General features: G+C 37.2%; 1 protein-coding gene across 9 annotated transcripts in view; it reads left to right on the top strand.

Moving 5' to 3' along the window:
- The window catches only part of Lrguk (leucine rich repeats and guanylate kinase domain containing), a 126,928-nt gene that overhangs the window by 48,672 nt on the left and 54,386 nt on the right, over positions 1-23,870 (top strand). For all 9 annotated transcript variants that reach the window (XR_010044687.1, XR_010044686.1, XM_063240535.1 and 6 more), the window contains 6 exons: positions 2,480-2,560; positions 5,365-5,451; positions 7,406-7,512; positions 12,078-12,197; positions 18,862-18,958; positions 22,574-22,687. Coding sequence is in view for 7 of the 9 variants with exons in the window: in XM_063240535.1 (XP_063096605.1) it covers positions 2,480-2,560; positions 5,365-5,451; positions 7,406-7,512; positions 12,078-12,197; positions 18,862-18,958; positions 22,574-22,687 (606 nt within the window). In the remaining 2 variants the exon portion in view is untranslated. The remainder of the gene's footprint in view (positions 1-2,479; positions 2,561-5,364; positions 5,452-7,405; positions 7,513-12,077; positions 12,198-18,861; positions 18,959-22,573; positions 22,688-23,870) is intronic.

The raw sequence follows: 23,870 nt of genomic DNA, 5'->3' as shown, positions 1-23,870 counted from the left end.
TAAGTGCAAAGTGTTCCTACTATGAGACTGCGTTATAATTCACTTAATCACATGATGATATTGTTCTTAAGACCTGAGGAACTTTTCACTTTAGACTAATAAATGTTTTTGTAACTAGTTTTTGCCTGTCTGATGATCTTTTTAGTGTAAACCCCTTGAAGTTCACAGTTTATGTATATGTTTACACATCAGATTGCACTGCAGAAAGACTACTTCCATTTCTGTGTTTGCCAGTAGTACATGAAGGTGCACATGACCGGAACTGGTTGGTGAGACATGATGCATGCAGGAATATATTTCTTCTTACATTCATTTTAGGACCAAGAACAAGAGCTCTATACTAGAGGAAAATCAATTTACTACTCAAAAGTTCTGATACAGCAACATGAACCAAGCTTACTTTCCATCTTCCTGGATAACACTATATAAAAGCTTTGATGTATTTTCTTGAAGATGATCCAAATAACAGTCTGTGGACAGTCTATGGAAAAAGATACATATTATATATTTAATAGCATAACATCGCTCTAACCATATTAATGTGTACAGATGGTATAGTATAACTTTAGAGTTTACCTTTCATATTGTATCTTTTAAAATGACATCCTCTGGACATGATGCATATGTTCATTGCTTGATTTAGCTCTGGAATTATTTACAGTTAGCTGAATTTTGTGGTTAAATAACTCAAGGGTATTTGATGACCTTGCTGTTGGAATGCTTTTATAATGCACACAGAAATGATTTAGGTAAAGAACAGAAATAAAAAGAGATGATTAACTGTGTTAGTTTTTTGTCACTGTAGCAAAATACTTGAGAAAATGAGAAAAGATTTATTTTGGCTCATGGTTTCAGAGGTGTTAGTCCATGGTCAGCTGATTCCATTCTTCTTGGGCCTCTGGGGAGGAAGCACATCATGGCAGAAGTGCGGGGTGGCGAAAGGCTGTTTACCTCATGGCGACCAGGAAGCAGAAGGGCGAGAGCCTGAGGTGGTCTCGCTCCCCGTTATAGTTTTGTTCCACGGAGCTCTCACCCTGTTGCATGCTACCTACCTCCAGTACACGCAAGATGTCTCAGGAAGCGCCCTCATAGACACACCCCGAGGTGTGCTGTACCAATTTCCTACATGTTTCTCAGTTCAACCAGCCAAGTTTATAATCAAGATCAACCAGCACATTAACTGCAAAAATTTGTTAACTACACTTGAAATTATTATATTTATTGAAACTATTATTGAAATTATTGAATTATTGAAATTATTATATATATTGAAATTATTATAATTATTATTTTACTTATTATAGGAAATTTCAATTGAAACATCTGTGTTTATTTTGGTGGAAATTTCAGGTAACTCAAACCCCATCTTGGGTCCTGCCAGGCAATCTTTTCTTCTCTTGTTTCTAAAAATCATGAAACATAACCTATATAGAAAAGTGTATAGGATAAACCTACAATTCAGCAAAAAAATTAAGATGAAGAACAAAGATCCATCAAGAAATACAGCTTATAATTTTTAATTTCACTTTTCCTCAAAATAATTTTCTCTTGAATGGCTAAAAAGGTGTGGTATTTTTATACAATGGAGTACTATTCAGCTATAAAGAAGGATAAACTTGAGACGTTTATAGGGAAATGGATACAATTTGAGACCATACTTGTAAGTGAAATGAATCAGACTCACATGTATAAATATAATATTGTCTCCTTAGTGTAAGAAACTGAAGGAGTAAATAAGCTCCAGAGTGTACAGTAGATATTGTGAAATGGAAACTGTTCAAAAGGAAAGAGAAACTGGGACAGAGACAGGAGAAAAGAAGGAAGGGAAAAGGAAAAATTATATATATACAAAATAGTTAAGATAGTTATATGACTAATTGCTATTAGGCTATTGAAAAGAAAGTTTTGTGCCTAGACTGATCAATTTTTATGCCTATATCTTGTTATATGAGCAACTACTTTGAAGATAATAATACCCAATGTACTATCCGTTGTTACTCTCTTACAATCTTGTTTTGAAATTTTGTACCATTGTTTTTTTTCCTTTTAAAATAAAATAAAAAATAATTCTTTCTTATGGAAAAAGTGATAGCGCCATATGAATGACAAGGGCAGAGTGGAAGCCAGGCTGGGGTGTGATGTTTGGAGTAGTGCAAGAGGGTTAGGACAGGAAGGGGGAACCGAGTCATTCTTGCAGGCATCTTCAAACTGTTTCTCTTACTGCACATGCCATTTTGCTTGTACTTAAATAAAGGGTAAGAGAAAGAAGCTTACTGTTCTCTTGCGAGACAAAGGAATTGTGGCCGTGTGTGTTCAGTAGCTCTGTGGAATCCTCATTAAAAGCAAGATACTCAGCAGAGCAAGTTTTCAATAAGTTGAATTTAAAGGATCCAAAGTGACTCCTGTTTTATCATATTCTCTATTGTCTTTGGGCGTTGTGCATTGTCTGTTGATAGTCTTTTTTTCTTTGCTTAAACAGATTGCTGAACTGGATGAAATAAAATACATTGAAAATCTTCCAATCCTTCGAATTCTCAATCTTCGAAGAAATCCCATTCAGGTGAGAGTAATCATTTCCATATCTCAGGAGGGGAAAGAGACGAGGACGATTCTGGAATATTTTTTCTTTAAGAAGTACTTTTGACAAAGAATATCAAGAATATGAACACAGTATTTTAAAAATCTTTATTCTCTGTCTCTTAGGAATCAAATAGAAGGATTAAGTAGCCCCTAAACCATCTTGTTTTTCAAGAAATCAGATCTTTGTGACTAACAAGCTGTGACATGGCATCAATGTCAGAGAAAAGCCCAACGCTGAATGTCATTTACCTGCTCTGTGTGGTCATTTAGGATGCATCTCAGGAGGTGCTAAGATGACAGGAGGGAGCTAATCAGACTGCAGAGAAAAGTCCTTTCACAGTAAATGATGCAAGACGGCAGAGGAGTAGGCAGAATAGGGTACCTATCCTACAACAGGGGAAACAGATATAGCCATGAAATTGGCAATTGGCTAGATTGTAAAATATGTACTGATAGAACCAAGTTACATACCTCTATTTCAGCTGTGGTGGTGAAGCTATGGCACATGTGTTATTTGTTTTTCTTTTAAAAGAAAAGATGTTAATGTGTGACTTGTATTTTTGGAACTAAAACCTCAACACTCAGGTTTAATTGCAGTGGTGACACTTTACAATAAAAAAGTGGGTTTTGGACTGCAGTTTGGGCACTCATCTCTAAAAGATTTGCCATCATTGTCCTAGTGGTTTTTAATCTCTGTGATTTAAGTTTCAGGGATGTTTTGTTCAGGTTTATCTTTATTTATAAATCCATTTTCCTGTTCTCTTTCCTTCCCTCTTTGTCTGTATTAATTACTTTTCTCATTTCTGAGACAAAATACCCAACACTCAAAGTTAAAGGAGGAGAGGTTTATTATAACTCATCATTTGTAGAGGTTTTAGTTCATAGTTGGTTGGCTTCAAGGCAGGTGGCTTGGCAGAGGGGCACTGAAGAGGAGAAATAGTTCATGAAAGGCAGAGAATGGCAAAACAGCAACGTAGCAAGCAGCAAATGGCAACAGGAGCCCTCTTTGTGCTCCTTAGGGCAGGTAGCACTCACACCCAGAGTGGTGTACTGGTGAGGGTACCGTGGGGATTGCACCATGAATCAGTCTCAGCATTATATCCTCAGTCTCAGCATCACACACACTGTATCCAGCCAGCCACTTCTGAAAAGCCCCACCCATGACTGCATGAGGCTTTGGGGGGATGTCTAGATACAATCCATAACATTGTTTATCCTTCATTACATATCCTTCCATTGGCTCTTGGCTATGTATTTTTCAGTACCTTTCTCTGTGTATATCTTGATTCTATATAGGAAAAATTAAAAAATAAAAATGGCTGGTATGGGAATAGTAGCAGGCAATTTAAAGCATCTTTGGAAGTTAAGGAACAGGGCTTAATGGCCTCATCACATCCCAGTTTCAGATCAATGGGAAGTGTTCATGCATACACCTGTGTAAACTGCACAAGCCCTTGCATGTACGTTAACATCATATATGACGCCTCCCACAGCATGTACATTTGGAAGTATATAACATAAACTTTAAAAAGGTTAAATTCATGCACACTAATTGTATAGACTCGTGGGGTGTGGTGTGATAATTCAATACATATGTACATGTGTACAATGTGTATTGATCTAATCAGGGTATTTAGCATCTCCATCTCCTCATTTATTTGAGTTGGGAACCTAGATATTTGCCTCATGCACATTCTCATCTATGATATAGGCAGTTCTTTTTAAGATAACAAGAGGCATTATGGTAACCATTGCTGATCACCTTGTTTTTTGTTTTTACAGTATGTGTTATGTCCATCCTTTTGATTTGTCTGACTCTGTTTTGTTATGTCACATTTAGTTTTATTCCCTTCAAAAAAAATAATAAGAACTGTGGGAGTAATAAAGCCCAAAATGTGTAATTGTCATTGTACAAAAGAGAGGAAAAGAAAGTGCTCTAAAGGATATAACTGCATGTATATTTAAGTGTATACGATAGTTAACCATATTACTGAGTTTTGTTGGATCATTGAACAGAACTGTTTGCAGTCTCACTGTTTGAATGTCAACTTTATATGCTTTAATTTTGTAATTTGAACAACTATTTCTAAGATGACAATATGTAATCTATTAACTAGTGATTTCCTATTGTTTATTTTTCTGAAATTCTGTATAACTTGTACCCTTTTTCTGTTTTTTTTTCTTTTTATCCTTAAATAAAATTAAAAAAAGAAAGAGAACATCTAGTAATATCTTAACTCTACTTCTTAGCAAAAAACAAAACTACAGTAATGAAGCAGATGGTAGGAAATAATAAAGAATTTGTTTTACAAATAAATAAAATTTTGTTGTAGGACATATTCAGAGCGAATGATACAAATGAATACAAAAGAATATAAAAAAGAAAAATGAAATAATAAACTGTAAAGTCTCATCATTTACAAGAATAAAACTCTTTAGCATTAGAAGTAAGGGTTTGAGTTCCTCTGGTTGAATTTAGGTAGGTGATGCTTTGCGTTTCTAAAGTTTGGTTGTTTCCCTCTTTAGAAATGAGGATAATCTTGCCTACCCTGCTCAACTCATAGGGAGATGAATAAGATGTGCATATTTGAAGAGCTTTCTAAATTACAACGCACAGTTTGCATCTGAGTTGTTAATTGAGGGGAGGGGTAAGCGTAAAAATGTAGGAGGTGTGCGGGGATGGCAGGGGAGAGGTGAAAGACTGAGCTTCTAAGAACAGCATGCTGGTGCTTGTGAACTGGGAGAAGGAAGGCAACTGAATATTCTTCTTGATATTTTTTGCAGGAGAAATCTGAATACTGGCTCTTTGTAATATTTATGCTACTGCGATTAACAGAATTAGATAAGAAGAAAATTAAAGTGGAAGAAAAGGTACACAATCATGTCATTTCATGTGCTTATGGATTGATATGCTCAAAAATTTATGCTGCCAGGTGTGAGACCAATATAATCGATCAAGGAGATGTGCACCAGTAAATAAATTAATTCTTTATTTTGGGGCTGATTCCTTGTCTTAGGCTAGGATCTCAGTTGAGCCTTCTGTAAAGCTGGGCACTTGACTGGATGTGGTGATGCACATCTGTAATCCCAGCACCCTGGAAGCTGAGGTAGGAGGACCCTAAGTTTGGGCCTAACCTGTGCAATTAGCAACTCAGGAAATCCCTGTCTTAAAATAATAAATAAATAAAGGACTGGGGATGTAGCTCAGGCCAAAGGTCCTGAGTTCAATCCCCGGCAACATAAACACACACACACACACACATACATACACACACACACACACACACACACACACACACACACACACAAACAAACAAACAAACAGAGCAGAGTATTGATAGCAACACAAACATGATGGAAGGCCAGCTGTTGGTACAATGGGAAGCTTGATAGTAAGGAATAAAAATAGCATTCTTTTTATCCTCTTACTAGGTCATTTTGTGGCAGACCAGTAGTTTGGATGACTATCCTATTCATAGGGTATATGATTCTGCTACTCTAAAACTTCATTTAACAATAAAATCTAGCATACAATATAAAGGTACTTAAATAAGTCACTACTCTGATATTTTAAGTCCTTTAATTTTGCCCTTTAAAATAGTGATTTATTTGGTCACACAATTTCAGAGTAACCAGATCTTGCATGCCAGGACCCTCCTCTCTCCATATTACCACAGTAACTGCTTTGTCATCCCTTAGTGGCTGATGACAGCTGAGATCCCTACTAATGAGGGATTCCTTACACTGGATTCAAATTTGAGATAGGAATCAAAACAAGCATAGATACCCAGAAAGGCCCATACTACATCTCATGGATGCCTTTCTGCAGTTTTGGTTAAAAGCAGATACAGATGCTTCACTATTGTTTTTCTCACACTCAAAGGCACTTAGGTTTCTCTTTTCCATCAACATTTTGCAAAGGAAATAAGAGTTAAAGCATGTATTAAGGAAAAGCATGGTAGCTGAGCATGATGTGTTTAAATGACTGCCAAAGACAAAGAACTGTATATTATGAAGAAAAGACCTCTATAAGCTGTGACAAAAAATACAGTGCATATCTTAAAAATTTTTCAAAAATAGTATTAAAGTAAAAGACTCTTGTTACTAATCCTCCTCAATATACCTCCCCTCACTTTGAGCACAACCCATCGTCCTGGCCATTTTCTGCAGCACTTCTGGAAGTCCTCTTTCCTAAGTGGCTTTCATTGTATTGTTATGGCTGTCCTATGCCCGAATCAATTCAAAACATTTTCCTTTCATGATCATTTTGGTATTGTAGGTGAGCCAGAAGTCACATGGTACCAAATCTGGTGAATCAAATAGATGAGAACACACTGAAACATTTTTATTTAAACATTCATCACATTTTTAAAAAAATCTTTCTTTATATCTTCAACTAGAGAAAGTTAAGCTAAAATAAGAAGTATGGAGAGGATGCAAAATCATGGGGAAGATTCTTGGTGAGATGGTATGAGGAGGACCAGCCACCTAGAATCTAATATGTTTTACTCCCTCTTCCACTACAAGTTGGAATGTTTGCTAGACTAAAAGTAACCATGAACTTCAGGATTTCTTTTCTCCTTTTTCCCTTCCAAATGAGGGAATATAAAGAAGTAAGGGTTCAGAAGACTCCATGCAATATTTTAAAATAATTATCATTAGTTAGTTTTTAGGAAAGTTAAGAGTTGACGTGAAGATTGAATACAAGGTCTCATGGTTATGTGTTAAATTATTTTGTATAACTGGTTGTTTGTCTTCACCACTTCATTAAAGAAAACCTAAACATTGTCTTTTTTCCCCTTTTACACTTCTAATTCTGGAAAAGGTCGCAGCAGTGAATAAGTATGACCCTCCTCCTGAAATGGTCGCAGCCCAGGATCACCTGACCCATGTTGTCAACAGTGTGATGCAGCCTCAGAGGATCTTTGACAGGTATTTATTATTACTCCATAGGCAAGCAGGGAAGCACCTCATTTTCTTTAGCCCTCTATTTTGTGTCCTTTAGTTTCCTGTAAGTGCTGCCTTTACCCCTTCCCAAGGGGGATGGGCCCAGTCTTTATTGGGAAGACTTTGCTCCTCAGTCATGGCATGTTGTCACGTACTTGAATATGCAGCTTACTCCTCACTGGTTAGTATCTTCTCAAGTGTGATGATGAGCTGCTCGGTCTTCATTCTTCATCTGGCCCCTCATATGCTGAGCAATATGACAGTGAAATCTTCAAAAAGTTTGTCAACTTTTCTGCCTTAGGAAATTATCACAAACAACCTCATTAACAGAAAATTGTGCTCATTTATATCCATTATAAATCTTCCCTTGGTGTGAAAGAATGCTAAACACCCCAGCCAAAGAGCATTCGATGAATTCAGACTATTAGGGAGTCCCTTGAAGGAAGCCCAGCTAGCCTCAGGGAAGCCTGAAATAGTCATTGCACTGAGCTACAATCAACCCAGCAGGGAGGAGCGGCTCAGCTTGGTTGAACACATGAATAGAGTCTCTCACCTCTAAATTTGAAGACAGATTTACCACGGTTTCTTCATTTCTTTTTAAACAATCTGTTGGAGCAGATGGCCATTTATGCTATAAGTATAATGCAGAAATTCTATCAATACCCAAAGGCGCTTTAAAAATACTTGTAAAACTCTTAGATATAAATGGCTTTTCTTCTTCATGTGGTATTTGCTCCTGTACCTTACCTGGTTGGTTTCCCACAGAGAGAAAAATGTTTTATTTTGTAACCCAGGACATGAGTTTTACGTATAATTTAATAATGTAGATATTGACAGTTTCATATGTGTATGAGAGCCCTCTAGGAGAAATGATTTATCATTGATTTACATACATCTAGAAAAGCACATTTGATTTAAAAGAAGTATATTTATATCCTCATTGTATTATTTTTTTTTAGTTTATAATATTGGTACTTGTTTCATGCTTTGGGGTACATTTGTATAAAAACATGTATCAATAATTTGCGGTAGTGTTTTGATAAACATGTATTTCTTGATCACTGTTGGTTGTCAAACAAACAAGAGCAAAGACCAAACAGGCCTGGGTGTTCCAGACTGCAGCAGCACGACTCTAGAGCAGGGGCTGACCTGCAGGCCTGACCTTCCTCTTCCCATTCTGAACCACGCATCGCTCTCTAGCAGCACCAGAAACCAGGCTCCAGAAGTCATTTTGACTCTGGACCTTGTGAAATGTATGTTATGTTATTGGAGAATCACTGGCCCCTCTTTTGGCATGACTGGGGCTAGGATACCATCTTAGGATGGACACAGACAAACCTTGACTGACTTGGTAGCCTTTGATAGATTCCTTGCTCTTTGGTATGACAGAATTCCTCAAACTCATCTTGTATGTGTTTTGTCCCAAATCTAAAATTAGCTATTTCTCTAAGAGCACTGATTTTTGTCAGAAATGGTACTCTTCCTAGTTTTAATCTGAGTACTAGTGATGCTCATTGCTGCTAAGTTGATCTTTGTTTCTAGCCTTTTAGTGAAAAGAACTAAGAACATCTTTTTAATTTATTTATCCATCCATCTATCCATCCAATCATCCGTCTACCCACCCATCCTATCTGTACTTGTCTGCATCTGTTCTAATTACTTACCTGTGTCTAGGTAGACCTACCAACAACTCCTGAATTCACAATGATACCTACAGTTAAATTTCAGGATGACAGTTAAGCCTTTATCTAGCTTTCTCTCTAGCACATCTCTCTTTTCTTTTCTCCCACACAAAGAATCTCACTTCTCAAGCACACAGAGCAAGATAGAATTGCAAAATCCCATAATTACTTATTTCTTAAAGCCCAATGCTATTATCAACATGATCACTGAAAGTCATTAAAAGCATTGTTGCCCATGTTGTACCAATTCAACCTCTTTCCCTGTTCAAAGCCTCTAATAACCTTTTATTGACTATCTGTGTTCATGAATTTACCTATTCCATATATTTTGTAAACCATTCCTTTTTAAAAGTAGTGTCCTATACTTTTATTGTTGAGACATATAGGCATTACATGCTATACTTTCTTTCTTGTTCTCGTTTAGTCTTAGTTCTCATTAGTCTAAGGCAATTGCATATTTATTATTCATGGGTCCTTATATTAATGTCTGCTGAATCATTTTAACTGTATGAAGCTTGTTTTCTAAAGGATTCCTCAGGAAGAGCTCTAAGATCATTCTTACATATTGATAGTTTGTGTTCTTCATACTTGGAAGTCATTTCCACTAAATATAGAATTCATAGCTCATACTTTCTTGAATATATTAAAAGATGTTGCTTTATTTTCTTTATACATAAAGCAGTGTTATCAAAATCTGATAATTTGTTATCCCGTGCTGTGGTTTTCTAGTTTATTATTTTTTTCCTCCTTCTTTGAAGCCCAGTAATTATATATTGATATTAGCTGTTCTGGGATGTTTTAGGTGTAATATATGTCCCTGTTTTGTATAGTGTTTTTTTTTTATTTTAGGAAAGTTTTCTTGAATTCATCTTTAAAATTTTCTTATTCCTTTGCTTTGATTTTCTTCAGGAAAATTTCCTTTGCCTATTTTCAGTATTTGTCACTTTCTCTCAAATATTTTTATCTCCTTAGACATTTTTCTTAAAAAGGATTTATTTTGAGATAATTGCAGTTTCATAGGATATTCTAAGAAATAACACTGAGAAATTCTGCATATCTTCTGCCCAGTTTTCCCCAGAGATGATCTTGTAACTTTAGTTGATTATTAAAATTAACAAATTGACCAGGAAATCCACCAACCTTACCAGATTTCACTAATTTTTTATGTGTTTGTGAATGCCTTTAGTCCTCTTTAATTCTGTGCAAATTAAGTAATTAAATTTCTTTACTCTTTGGTACCAGGAATCAAACTCAAGACCTTGCACTCTGTGCAGATTTAATCCATGGGGACATTCATCTGAGCACCACTACGTTTTTGATACAGGATCCCTGGTGGTGCCTGTTAGTAGCCACAGTACCTCCTTTCCTTTCATCTTTTCTTACCCTTGGCAGCCATGAATCTGTCCCCGTCTCTGAAATATGCTTATTTCAAGAATATTCTATAAATGGAATCACATGTATATCTTTTGGCAATTGGTTACATACCCTCACTCAACATAATTCTCCTGAAATTCACGCGAGTTGTTGCATGTATTGACAGTGCATTCTGTTTTACTTCTGAACAGTGTCTGTGCTGTGAATTTATCACCGTTAACTATTCACCTGGTAAGGATTCCAGTTCTGGGCCACTACTAATGAAGTTGTGTAGACATTCGTAAACAGGTTTGCACATGCACAGTTTGAGCCTATCTGTAAGTACTCTGTGGCTGTTGGGAATCCCTGGCCTCAGATCTACCTGGCACTGCCCTACTGTGTCTTCTGTACAGACTCCAGGACCAGGCAGGCTTTTTCAGGGTTTGTGTTACTAGAGATGCCTTTCCTTTCATCTGGTTTTGTTATACATGTTTTCCAAGGGCTCTTGCTCTTAAGTTTTTATGTTTCTCTATGGATACTCAGAGATACTGGCTAATGAGCTCTTTCATGGTTTTCATGAAATCTTCATTGAATCCACATCTCAGCTATGTATTTAAAATACCTTGTTTTAACTGGCTTGGTGGTGCATGCCTGTAATCCTAACACTTTGGAAGGCTGAGGCAAGAAGATTGTAAGTTTGATCCCATCTTGGAAAACTTGGTAACTTAGCAAGAACCTGTCTGAAAATAAAGGAAAAAAATAGAGTTGTGTATGTAACTCAGTGTGAAGGTCCAAGTTCAATCTACCACCACGAAAAGATTTGTTCAGTAACTTTGCCATTTGTTTCATGGGTGAAGTTCACACACAACAGCGTAATGTGTGGGAGATTTTATTAAATTCATTCTTTATTTCAGTCTTCAGTTGTGGAAACTAAGCCTAGAATTTCATATAGCTCTTCCTTTCCTTTGAACAAAGTAAATAACCTTTTTGCATTTCTATTTCTTCACGTAGTAAGTGGAGATAATGACAGACATATCTTAATAGTTTCTTATAATTAAATAAAGAACTACACACAAAACTCCTAGAATAGTTCCTGGTACATAGTAATTACTCAAGTAAATTTTAGTTGTTACTATTGTTGGTTTTGCATTTAATGTAATAGACATGAATATTAAACATGAACTCTCAGAGTACAGACATCTCTTTTACTGGTAAGTTCTGAGACTACTTTAGCAATCAAGAACTAATCTTACCACATTTTCCTTGAAAAATGCTTTGTAAAGTAAATTTACATAAATTTGCATTTTCCTTCGTTACCTATGCTTTGAATAATGTTATTTTCAGTGACTATAATCAACTTGTTTCTGGCAAGTAGGCCCCTCTTTCTCCAGTGTCTGGGTGCACCAAGTGCTCGTTAACTAGGCTTGTGAAATAGAGACGTGGTTAAGTGGCTACAGGTCGTAAGCTGCTTCTCTGACAGCCATGGGACAATAATTGGCTGGTCCTGTGTTTCAGCACCCTTCCCAGTTTGGACGCCCCTTATCCCATGCTGATACTAGCGGGGCCTCAAGCTTGTGGGAAACGAGAACTTGCTCACCGCCTCTGCAGACAGTTTAATACTTACTTCAGATATGGGTAAGTTTTTTATTGGCTTGTAAGCCTCCAAAATTCTTCCAAGTTGTTGTTTCCTGATAAAATCTCAGATATCCCTAATTTTGGCTATTTGAATACGCTCACAAATATACAAAGCAACTTGTTTTTGATGCATTTTGCAGTAGAGCTAGAAGTGGTAACTTAATTGAATGCTCAATAGATGAAAACTCTGGGTAAGGACAGAGCGTTCTGAGAGTGTCAGTCCTCTAGGGTTGTTTAGTGGTAAAATCAGATCAATGTGATTATCTAGTCTTAGAAATACTAGGAATCTTGATTCTCATGTCATTCTAATTGATGTGTTAGAGATACTTGTTAAAGTGTACTCCTAGTTACAGAAGAATTTAACATGTAGCAAGAAGTAAAATAATCTTTTTTTTTTTAACCAGCCAGTAAACCCAGCAATCACCACTGTGTCAATCAAATTAACGTGGTGCATCTGTGCCATGGCTTATTTTTTTATATAAGAAGCTCAAGCATCTTTTCTATTTATTATATTGTGGGGATTGTGTGTGTGTGTGTGTGTGTGTGTGTGTTACTTTTCATGTTTAACTTAATTCAGTGCCAGCCCAAATCACTCCCAAGGGTTTAAAAATATTGCACTTTTTAACTGAGCAGAATGGTGTTTGAAGGCAGGATGCCTCTGCTGTTGTCCCATGGTGTGGCAGTGTGCATCCCAGTGCACTGGTGGGTGGCGCTGTGTTCCAGGGAGACCCCTAAACTTCTTTCTTGCTCTGCCTGGCAGGCATTCTGGCAATTCTTGAGGTTCTGTCTCTCCAGAACTACCTCCCTCTTCTAAGATACCTTTCAGGCAAAGGACAGAATAGGGCCAGCAAAAGTGTTTCCTGTTCTTTCCTTCAGAGAAGCAGTCAATACACTTGAGTTTTCTGGAGCAAATACTGTGTTGAATGTGTCCCTATGCCCCTGTGAAGATAGAGGATTGTGTCAGGAACACTAGTACCATCCAAGAAAATTGTCCTGCAAGATTAAAGAGGTATCTGGGAGTTAGATTTAGAATTGTCACTGCATTGTCTTGAATGGGTTTCCTCTTTTATTTTTTGTGTTGCAAAAATAATTATTTTTAGATTAGGGAAACATATTGATAAGCTGAGGATGTGACTACGATGATATATAGGACAGCAAGAAAAATAACTGCAAACTTTTCTAATACTGTCACAAAAGGCCTTTCCCTTAAGTGCCCATGTTCAAACAGTAGAGTTCCTAGCAGCTGTTATCCACTTTACATTTCATTTTTCATTCATTTAGATATTTAAAATTGCAGCCCACATTTGGACAACTCTAAGATACACATGCTATTGAATAATTTGATTAATATATTTTAAATACTCTGGAGTAACAAAAATAAAAGTTAATATTAGAATTTAAAAAATATACAGTGCCATTATACTTCTGTGGAGAGACCTAACCTGTTTTAAAAGATAACCTGAATACAAAGAATAGAAGGTCAAACTAGGGCAAAAGTGTAAATTTGGAACACTTTAGCAACTAAATGACTCAGGAAGCTATCTCTCTCTCTCTCTCTCTCTGGTTTCTCTGATACCAATTAATATTGCTAAGAGTTGGTAGCACAGTCCTTTTTGTTTGCTTGTGATGTGCTACTGCAGAGGCGTGATTGGTCTGAAGTGTTTTTGGAGGGTTTGTTGAATCACCATCAAGATTCTGGTCTAATTGACCTCTACATTCTTACTTGCCCTTCCCTTACTCATTTTCATTAAATCCTGCATTTTCCTTATTAAAAAGTTTATTGTGCTTTGATTGCTTTATTTCATATCTGTTTTCCCTGTTGATCTATAACCCCAGTGAAGGTAGTGGCCATGTCGGCCTTGTTTACCATTTTTGTTTTCAATGCCCAGCAGATGTCCAGGCACGTAATATGTGTATGGTGAATATGCATGAAATGACTGAGTGAATAAATGGCTGAATTAACATGTACAGTGCTTAGTGGAATAGCTGTCGTAAGAGGCATAGATAATATTCCTGACATGTGCATATGGGGAACTGGATAGATTCATTCATTCTTGAGTTCCTTCCATGTGCTTGTGAGGACAGAGTGAAAACAAGACTAGTGAGGTCCTGGCCTTCATGAAATATGTAATCTGATGGGGAACTCAGCCCTTGGATAATTATTGCTGTGTGGTTTGTGTGGAAGGCTGAGATGGGGAAGCAGAATCTTAAAACGAACCTCACAGCCGTGCTGCCTCTGGGATTTTTATCTTTTGCCTGGAATTAGCGGTGAGTGGAAAAATACTGCTGGCTGCTCCCTGCTGATTACATCCTCACTCACCGCCTTCGCCTTCCTCGCGGGCTCAGGAGTGCCCAGGAGTGCCGGCCAACCCCTCATTGCCGCCTTCACAGAGGCAGAGCCTGGGGCCTGTTTGGGGGTGCACATCTGAAAGTTCCCTCAAGTCCCAGAACAAAGACCATGTCACTAGATGAAAGAAAAGAGGGGTGTCAGATAGCTAGTAATTTCATCCATTGAGAATGTAAGGGAGTTCTCCCATTATATGCAGCAATTTTTTAATTAAAAGTGAAGATAAAACCATAGCACATCTTCAGGGAAAGGTAATGCTTTTGTTTAGACTTTCTTTTTAAATTCTTTATATAGCACAAGTTTTATTGATTTTTAATTAAATGAAAGTAGGCATGGATATGGTCTCATTGTGAAATATAAAAGCATTTATAAAGGCATTTTTCCTGCCAGTTGCTTGAATGTTTTCCTCCTATTTATTTTCTCCTGGTGTTTTGCTTCCTTTTTAAATTACACTGACTGAAGATCCAGACATTCCATGAAATTTTCACATGCTAAGTTGCATATCCAGACAGATAAGTAAAAACATAATTCAGTCATTTAACAAATAGTGGTGTGGCTGAGAAATCTGCTCTAGTCTTAAGTTGTGATTTTACTATTTGTTCTTGTTTTTAGAAATAGATTGGATGTTCTTTACCACTATTAGTTATGAGTAGCCTGGAGATGCACACTTACCGCCTTCAGCGCCTGTCTGTTTATTTCTAACTTTATATTACCACACAAATCAGTAGCTCCTTGGAAAAGTACTGGATAATGAGAGTACCATGAAACAGTACTAGCATGCCCATTAATCTTCCAGAATTATGGCCATGTTACTGATCTGAATAGTCCTGAAGAAAACCTTTATTCTTTTTAAAATCCATTTTATATCAGTCTATGTTTATAACTTTCTCATGACTACTAAGTATACCTTACCTTTAGTATTATCATAAAGTAATTACATTATAATAAAGAAGTTCCATGAGGTGGTGTGAGACATAGCAACCTAAATGCAGTCTACTCTAATTTATCTATACAAATATAACAGACTTGGAGAATGGCTCATTTACTTGTTCAACCAATATTAACTGAGCACTGTCCATGTGCCATGTTCTTGTAATAAAACTGAAATGAACCCACATGGGTCTTACTCTCCTGAAAGCTGTCAGTCTGATATGGGGTTTAAAGAAGAAATGCTATGTAGCAAGATAGTTTGCAATTACAAGGAAAGTCAAGAGTGATCAAAGTGAAAAAGAAGCAGGATATGGAGCTTGAGTGGGGTCACACTCTTCATGGAGAACAGCAGGCGGGTTTCATTAACTAAGCACACTCATGGTAGCATAGCTGAGCTTGAAGTATGATAGAAAATGCAGAAGAAGAGACTGGAAACAAGGTCAAGGGTTCTGGGCACAAAGGGCTTTTAAGCAAGGGGATGGGATATTCTCAGCTGCATTTTAGAGGGTATCCCATCGACAGTTAGAACAGCCTTGCAGAAGGAAGGCAAGAGACAAGAAGACTGATTAGAATACAGTGACAGGTGACAAAGGCAGGAGTTGGAAGCTGGTGTGTAGTTATGGAACATGAACAGAGTAGGAGCTTCATGAGTCTGATATTCGGATGTAATATGTACAAGAATCCCTGTGTTCATGGCCCTTAAATTGTGTCTAGCAATTTATTGATGTATTGTTGCACTGAGTGTTAAAACAAATATAATTTACCTATCAAATGATCTAGGAATACCTGGGCTTTTATGAAGACCCATTGAAAATGCTCTTGCACAATTTTGTGTGTTATACTGTGGTTGAGTTCGTGTGTGCTCACCGCCAAGCCTCTGTCTAAATATTGGTAGTATCAAGAACTGCTGTGTTTCCTGCAGCAATCTGGTCCCAAATTGAGATTCTAAATATGCATGCTTCTGAATCACACTGAAAAAAAGTCTTCTTCCTCATCCATTTGCCAGCTGTTCTCAGACATCTTTTCTTCCTATTCTCCCTGGACATTTTAGCATTCCATATTTTGGACTGTTTATCAAGATTCCTTTTGCTCCTGGTGATCTCCTCTTCAGGGACTCTTTTCTTAATGGCATTAAGGACAGTTCACCATTATTTGGCCCTAAAAATATCTAAATTTACTCTTGGGCTTTTATTTAGGACCAGAGGCACAGTCTGGGTTAGTCTCTATATTGGTTCTTTTGTCTGTTAAGTAAAACTAACAGGAAGTGTGGCTTCTATTACAAACCATGATTTGATATTTACTTTGATTTGCCTAGGAAATTAATTAATAAATAACAAACTCATGGACATATTTAGGCAGAGGCAGGAAAAGATTTTGAAATGTATGACTCAAATAAATTTGTCTGAGTTCAGCATCATTTTTTTTCAAGTAAGTTTGGTGAAACATTGCTTTTACTATGAAATATGCCTTTTAAGATATTCACAGTTGGGCAGCGTACTACACAGTGAACATTTCTATATCTGAAAATTGGATGACAGATGAAAAAAAAAAAAACCCCACAGATCATCCCAGGTCCTTCTTAATAGAAAATTCTACACAGTTGCAGATTCTGTCATCAACCTTCTCCACATCAGTGGAGCCATCGCTTTGTTTACCTGTCTAGATGCTTCAAATTGCTTCTTTGTTTTGTCTTCCTTTTAAGAATTCTGAAAAAAGTGCCTGCCACTCAATTCTTTTGTAGGGAAATGTAAATTCAGTGTAGCATGTGAAGATTGCACTAAGGGTTCTCAGCCCAGGATGCCAGGCCACAGATTTATCTTCCCTAACTGTCATGGACAGCAATAGACAGAGGGTCTCAGGTCTCTGCCAACAGGAGGGGAAGAAATGCCAGTGCTTTCAAACCACAAAACAAATGTCACAGTGTTTCGACAGACTCCTCTGAGGGTGTATACTCTTTCCAGAGTATATAATTTAAATGTAATGTGGAGACCTGAACGTGTCCTAGTGCCATCAATTCTTGATCATAATAGAAGGGGCATAGATAGTTATGTGAGATATAAATGTTTGCCTTTGACTTTATGATTGATAGGTTTTGAGACTGCAACTTTACTGTCTTAATTAGTATGCTATTAAAAAGAGTTTACTTGGGAATCATGCTGGTGTTGCTACTTAGGAACATACATAATTGTTGTGTCTCAATTTGAAGGCAGTAGGAACTGCCCATAGTTTCATTACCTGCAAAACAGAAATAAGAAATAATATCTACCTCATGATTCTTATGAGAAATACCTTAAATAACACTCCAAGTGTTTAACTATTCTCATCTCTTGTTTTAAAGTCACAGAATAATCTAAAGATCAGCTTTCACTCCCAGAACTTAACCCTGGGAGGACAGAGTGTTATGAAATGAAGAGTCCTGGGTAGCGGGGACTCCATGTTGTAGTTCTGGAACTGGGCCCAGGCTTCATTGTGACCCTTGGGTAGTCACTTTGACAGTTATCCATACCATGGAGTTCCTAGCTGCTGTTAGACACTTCGTGTGTTTCATTTTAACTCACTTTATAGTTATTTAGTGAATATCTGCTGTATGTAAGGCACTGGGAATGTAAGATGAACAAGACAAAGTCCTCCCTTCATGATTCATATGTTCTGGGGATATAGAAAAAAAATCTGTGTGAAAGAAGACAGTTCTGGTAATAGAGTGTAGTCAGGGGTCTTATGAGGTGGGGAGGTTATTTTAGACAGTGGATAGAAAAGACCTTTCTGGTTGAGAATTCCATCCAGCCTGGACTTGTAGATTCCCACAGGAAGGTCAAGTGTAATAACAACATGCCTCGCAGCACAGGGTGAATGAGAAGTCTCTGCCCTCAAATATGGGAGGAGATGGGGCTCTGAACAATTACTAGACTGCAGCCGGCACAGATTGAGACCATGAGAGTATGAAGAAGTGCACAATGCAGACAGAGGAACCCAGCAAAAATGTGGAGAGAGGTGACAAATTGAGTCCTGCAAAATAAGTCGGCCAGCAAGGTAGAGAGAGGAGGGGAGCCTGTGAAAATACTCACAGAGCAGAGAGAAAATGAAAGCAGTTGGGTGGATGATAGATACTATTGTACCTATTCAAAATTATTAGGTGATTCAGAAGGCAATAAATAGCATTGAGTAAAAATTTGATACTGCTAATCCAAAATTTGTATAATCTTTAAAGATTATACTGACTGAATGTGGCCCAGCCCTTTACAACCAAAGTGGCTTCACAATTAGATTATTTTATGATTTATGATGTATGGATCAATTTCAAGTTTTTAAACATTTTGTTTACTCAAACCTCCATTTTGAATTTCAAGGTCCTAGAAATAGACTAGGCTCTCTGTTTTATGGTTTCAGGGCCTGTCACACTACAAGGCCACCATACTTTGGAGAAGGGGATCGAGTTGATTATCATTTTATCTCTCAAGAAGTTTTTGATGAAATGCTCAACATGGTAAGAAGGTTTTCCCTATATGTTTATTGTATAAGTAATATGTGTTCTAGTTCAGAAATATTAGGTAGGAAATAGTGATTCTTTTAAAAAGGGAAAAATTAAATTTTATACTTGTAAATCTCTTTTGAGTTAAAATGTTTTTGTTTTTTGTTTTTATGGAAACCTTGATAATCTAGTCATTGGTAGTAATGCACAACACCTTTGTCTCTGAATTCACTTTAAAAAGTCAATTTATTTATTTCTTCTTGGATTTCATATGAAAAGGTGGTCCCCACAAACCTCAGATGTTTGATCTATTGAAAGCACATGTGAATGTCAGCACACAACCCACTTATGACTTCAGTTAAACTGAGTGTCTCACATCCTCATCACTGCTAATGAATCTGCAAATCTGCTTCTTCTTCACCATCAGCCTTAGTTTTATTTATATTATCCTTCTTTCCATTGCCAAATGAATCCCATACTACTACTTTTCTTCTAAAGCCTTCTTGAAAGGAAAGATGAGGGGTAATCTGTTTGTGCCTTTGAAAGATCACCATCTAGCCAGTGACTCTGACAGCTATATCTTTCCTCCCTTCTGTCCCCTCCTCTTTCCTTCCTGTAGTCTTTGTCATCACCCCTGAATAATGACTCTGGTTGTACCCCCAGTGTGCATTATCAGCGAACATTTAAGCATCATAGAGCAGTCAAGCTCTGCAGGTTTCCATAGTGCAGTTCTGAAGATCTGATTCTGCACACAGTGTGTACTTCCAGGACTTTTGTGCCCACACAGAATCACCAATGAGAACATTCTACACTCCCGGGGCAGTTTCTCCTCTAATGTTCTCAAAAGAACATTATGGTCATTATAACTTTCTTTCTAAGGGCTCTATTTTGGGAATTAGTCAGATTTATTGATTTCTCTGGAATTTCATATTTCTAAAGTCTTAATAGAGATTGGAGGAGTTACCTTGACAGTACTAAGAACCATTCTCTTAAGACTCTTTAAACAAGATTGGGCACATTCAGGATGGTATGGCCATAGGCTTTTTTAACACTCTGTAGATTGAAACACAACTGTTTCCAAAATTATGATTAGTTTTTCCTGTTGGACTCTAAGGTATTTTCCTGTTGGTTGAATTCACTGTTGTTGAGCACTCTGCCTCCTTCCCTGATGTTCCACACCTTATGAGGTCTGAGACCAAGTGAGTGTGGTTCAGTTCCTAGTCTAACAAATCACTATACTTCCGTGTTATAGTCAGCCTTGTAGTTTTACACTTTATAAAAATCCCCATGTGTTTGAGAAGTCTTCCTTTTTACTGTTTCTGCAAGCGTATATTACTTTAATATAATGTCATTTTCTTCTACTTGAATTTTGCCTCTGAGCTTCTTTAACATGATTGTGAGACTATTTCTTGAGGAGATAAACCTAGAGATTATAAATTCATAACACATTGTCAGACACCAGTCACGCCCACACATCAGAACTCTGCATGTAGATGCCTCTGCACACTCACGACTCCAACCCAGACGCCATGTCTTACCAACCCCCAACACTACTGTAGACAGGCACAGCATGTGACTTTCACCCTCCCATAACCACAGGCTTCTTCCAGCAGGCGCTTTCCTCAACCCACAGATCTTTCCCACATGTGCCCCACAGACACCTGAACCCTTTTATAGGTACACAGGTGATCACTTATCCACAAAAATGCTCTCTTTCTTGTGGAAATGAAAGCATAGACCTGGAAATTTTTGAAGTATGACTATTGTTATTTATGGAAATCCACATGCAGCAAGAAATGAAAGGAATATTGCAGCCCAAACAAAAGGGATACCTCATCTCAGGGCTTAGCAAATGAATTTAATGGGATCACATAAATAGAGGGATAACACAAGATCTTTCCCAGCCCTGCATCTATCCAGAAAATGTTTTTGGGATCTACAAAAGAATGTCCACACAAGTAAGCAAACACATATTGGAATAATAATTCAAAAATCTATATATTTTGAAAACAGGGTGCCAGAGTATAGTTGCGTTTTCCCACAAAAACTATAGAGTGTATGGATGTATATAGAAAGAGATAATAAAAGAACTCAGCTCATCTGGTTACAGAGACTGGCAAGCCCAAATCTGCAGCAGGGACCCACCCACCTATGGCCCCAGGAAAGCAGATGGCGCAGGTGAAGTCCAAAGGCTGACCTTTTTGTCCCATGCAGGTCTTCCCCTGATTAGTGAAGCTCAGTTACATTGTGGAGGGCAGTCTTCTACACTGTTCACCAGTTTAAATGTTAATCTCATCTTCAGATATCCTCTAAGTTGACATGTAAAATAAACCATCACACCCTGTAACAGCTAAAAAATACATTATATATATATATATATATATATATATATCACTGAGCAATAGTGTTATATATAATTTTTTGTAGTAAAACATACTTTCTTATAAGAAAAAGGAGCTACAGTATTTTTTCCAAAGAACAAAGACAGCATGATACTGAAGGGGTATGGTTTCAAGGGTGCTTTCGACTTTTTACCTTTGGAAATACTATATGTAACAGAAACTTCATTTGATTATGGGTGTTTGTGTGTGTTTCCTCATTGCCTGCAGAAGGCACATCTCCCAGAGATCCAGCCAATCCTGAGAGACATCCTGTGACTCTTGCTCAACACCTTTCCCATGATGGATAGCCCATCCTCCGTCTGCACATATCTCGAGAACATCTGGGCCCAGGAGGGTGGCAATAAACTCTTAACTACTTGTTATTCTTAATGATGTGGCTTCCCTTTGGCGAGATTCAGTGCAGCCTTGGAAGGTCTCACTTCATTATTTGCTTTAAAATCAGATACATGAGAGATCACACTTACTAAGGTCATCCACATTACTGTTCCTTCTGTTGTCATCAGCCTTTCATTTTAGATTAGACCTGGTGGTTTAATAAATATAATACTGTCAAAGGAAAAGTCACAAGCAATTTTAAGGTAGACGTTTTTATCCCCATGTTTGCAAGGGAGTACAGCTGTTAGAAGAACTGAGCTTCTGTAACATGGAGGGGGTGCTATTTATTGTTCTGATGACTACGGCAGTGCACAATTCTGTTGAATAATACTTGGAAAAGTTTCAATGTAAAGCTATTGTGTGAGGAAAAACATGGTGAGCCTATTTTTTAAAATGTTGTGGTTATCCATGTATATCATAGCCTCCAGGAATTATCCATAACTTATGGTTTATCTTGGAATGCAAGGCTTTGGGAAATGGGGACATTTTCTGGACTACCTGGAATATTGGCAGAGCTGAAAAGGTGGGGGCAAAGAGCAGGCTATTAGTTTCACTGTCTCTGAAGGTTAGTGTTGTTGGTTTGTTGGAAAGTGGGTGGGTAACCCAAATGGTCTGTAACACTTCTCTAATAGTTTGTCACCAGATTATTTCCACAAACCTATTTTCTGTCAGCTGAGGATTCTGGGTAAATTTCTTTATCACAATTTGATGTTCAGTTTCATAACCATGCTATCATTTGGTTGTTCTTAAGGTCACTAATATTTGTTAAAAATAAGAGATCAAGCTATTTTACTTATACCAAATTTCATTATGACTGCTGTTACATGAAATCTTTATACTTTTCAAATTTTAGGGGAAATTCATTCTAACATTTAATTATGGCAATTACAGTTATGGATTAAATAGGGACACCGTGGAAGGTATCGCAAGAGATGGGTTAGCAAGCTGTATCCATATGGAAATAGAAGTAAGTGTTTTAATCGAATTAATTGTGTGTGTGTGTGTCTGTGTGTGTGTGTGTGAAGTTAAATATGTAATTTTTAGCCAGTACAGAGCAAGGCACAAGAGAAATGTGTACCAGAGTGTGAGGTATTACATTTATAGTTAGTATGGGGCAGACAAGATAGGTGAAGAGTTAAGTGACAGAATGTAGGTCACAATTCAAGAAAGTGTATATATAGTATGAGTAAAATGATCTTTCAAGACTTTTTAAAAAATTGCATGGGTAAATTATCCTTCTTCTTTTTCTAGCATGGTCTCTGTTTTTCCAAGGTGATGTTAGATAAAGCCTGACTTGTGCAGTGCATGGACCTGGCTCCCTGTCCCTTCAGTAGTCAGTCGCTCTGATCCTTTGCGCTCTCCATGGGAACTGTGTGGGCTCTCCTGTGGCTCAGTGTTGTATCTTTTATACTTCCAGCAGTTTAGACTTGCAGGGTCCGGAGATTTTTCTTTCTACCACACCCCCCACCCTACCAAAAAAAAATCCTTGTAAAATTAGAACATAAATAAAGTTTTCCAAAATTAAAACCCAGAATGAAATCATGAAATTTTCATTGACCTTTATTTTTTTAAAAAAAATATAAATATGTATAGCTTTATTAAATACTATACAATCTTCAGAAACAGTTGTTTTTTTCAGGTACTTTCCTTGAGCTTTATAATAAAGATAACTCAAGAATGTCAGACTTAAAGGAAATATAAACTAAGCAAATCTGGCATTTTTTTCCTGTTAACTCTGAATCTTGCAAGTATTGGCCTCTGTAACTTCACAGAACGAGAGACGAAAATCAGTCTGCTCCCTGAATTGGTTTAATTCTTCTCTAGTGTCCACAGAACTTGTTACATTTCTTCCAGCCTTTAAATCTTTTGCACAACCCTTTCATTTCTATTCACAGTTGATTGGTTTTGTATCTTTAAGAAGGGATTTTTTTGCTTCTATGTTAATTAGTTTTTTTGAAGACCTATTAAAAATTTCTTCCTGGACAAAACAGAAACAAAAACTAAGGCATCTTTGAGTGTAAAAATGCTCCGTCTTTTTGTGTCTACCTTTTTTCTACTTCAACAGTTATCTGAGTGATGGCTCCTGTTTTACTTTACTCCTCCTTGAGAGCTTTGTGCTACTCATTTCCAAGAGGTCGAGTCTATAAACC

This window comes from Cavia porcellus, unplaced genomic scaffold (genome assembly GCF_034190915.1).
Source record: "Cavia porcellus strain 051 isolate PalLab524CR breed Dunkin Hartley unplaced genomic scaffold, mCavPor4.1 scaffold_2, whole genome shotgun sequence".
NCBI classification, from domain to species: Eukaryota; Metazoa; Chordata; class Mammalia; order Rodentia; family Caviidae; genus Cavia; species Cavia porcellus.
Note: the sequence above shows the minus strand (reverse complement) of the source record. Positions and strands in the feature narration are given on the sequence as shown.